At 41.3% G+C, this 1,589-nt stretch overlaps 1 protein-coding gene across 1 annotated transcript; it reads right to left on the reverse strand.

The window, feature by feature from the left end:
- Positions 1-70: 70 nt before the first annotated feature.
- Positions 71-1,018, reverse strand: LOC104992310 (olfactory receptor 51L1). Its single transcript, XM_010845158.1, has one exon. The coding sequence runs from the start codon at positions 1,016-1,018 to the stop codon at positions 71-73; it is 948 nt and encodes a 315-aa protein (XP_010843460.1).
- Between the last annotated feature and the right edge of the window lie 571 nt (positions 1,019-1,589).

Below are 1,589 nucleotides of genomic sequence, written 5' to 3' on the forward strand. Positions count from 1 at the left end.
TAATGTACTTCTCATCTACTTGAGAAGCTGCCTTGTGATTTTCAGTGGGAAAACCAAAGGTTAGAGGTACTTAAAACCTCCTCCTTATCCCAAACTTGCAGAGAATTCCTAGACGAATCTGCTTTGTCCTGATGCTGTAGACAACAGGGTTAAGCACTGGGGGAAGAAGCAGGTATATGTCCGCCATAAGGATGTGGATTACGGGAGACAAGTGCTTCCCAAAGCGATGGACCATTGATACCCCAATAACTGGCACAAAGAAGATGAGCACCACACACATATGAGACACACATGTGTTGAGTGCCTTTAGCTGCTCCTCATGAGAGGCGATGCCCAGCACAGCCTTCAGAATCAGGACATAAGAAAGAAGTATAAAGACAGAATCCACGCCCAGTGTGGCAATAACTACACTCAGTCCATAAACACTGCTGATCCTGGCACCTGAACAGGATAACTTCAGAACATCCTGGTGCAAACAGAAGGCATGGGAGAGGGCACTGGCATGGCAGCAGTGATAGTGTCTCAGCAGCAAAGGTGTGGGTAGTACAACTCCCATGCTTCTCAGCAAGCAGGCCAAACCAACCTTGCCTATTACACTGTTGGTGAGGATGGTGGTGTAGTGCAGTGGATGGCAAATAGCAACAAAGCGGTCGAAGGCCATGGCCAGCAGCACTGAGGACTCCAGGAATGTGAAAGTGTGGATGAAGAAGAGCTGGGCATAGCAAGCACTTGCCTGGATCTCCCGAACATCCAAACACAATACAGCAAGCATGGTGGGCAGTGTGGACAAGGACATACCTAGGTCAGTTAGTGCCAACATAGAGAGAAAGTAATACATGGGCTGGTGGAGTGAGGACTCTGTCCAAATAACAGAGAGGACGGTAGCATTACCAATAAATGCTAACAAATATGCGAGGCAGAATGGGATGGAGAGATGTGAATGAACATACTCCAGTCCAGGAAAACCCCTCAGAATAAATATAGGTTCCATAGTATCACTGTTATTCCAGACCACCATGGTGACTCTTGAAAAACAGGAATATTTTCTGTTTCCCTGCTTTATTACTCAAAGTTACCCCTGATGAACATAAGCAGAACCATCAGTATATGATACACCTTTCCTCTAATCTCATAGAGGAGATTACCTCTTACAGTTCTTATGTAAGAAACATTTCCCAGTAGTCAAAGGCATAAAATTCTAGAACAACAGTGTGTACCCCACAAGTCTGGTCATCTCTGACAAGAGCTTTGATGGATTTTCATTGAAGACACTAAAAAATTAAACAGCAAAAGAGCAGAGAAAGAAATATTTACTATATATTATACAATAAAAATAGAGAAAATACAGAGTAAATATCTATGGATTTTCATAAGCTTCCTATCAGTAATGTTCTTGAATTAATCATTTATTGTTTCTAGGCTATCTTTTAATCCCTGACAGCTGATTTGGCCCTAAAGGCTCACCATTAATTTAACTTCATATTTATTTAATAATGTATAATATTTTAAATTGAAAATATGCAATATTTTAATAGTAAAATAAGCATGCATTATATGGAAAGAAGGAATGGAAAAGGGTACATATGTAT

This window comes from Bison bison, unplaced genomic scaffold (assembly GCF_000754665.1).
Source record: "Bison bison bison isolate TAMUID 2011002044 unplaced genomic scaffold, Bison_UMD1.0 scf7180017848391, whole genome shotgun sequence".
Taxonomy (NCBI): domain Eukaryota; kingdom Metazoa; phylum Chordata; class Mammalia; order Artiodactyla; family Bovidae; genus Bison; species Bison bison.

Coding starts and splice junctions, on each gene's coding strand:
- LOC104992310 (XM_010845158.1), bottom strand. CDS start 1,018: ATGGTGGTCTGGAATAACAGTGATACTATGGAACCTATATTTATTCTG.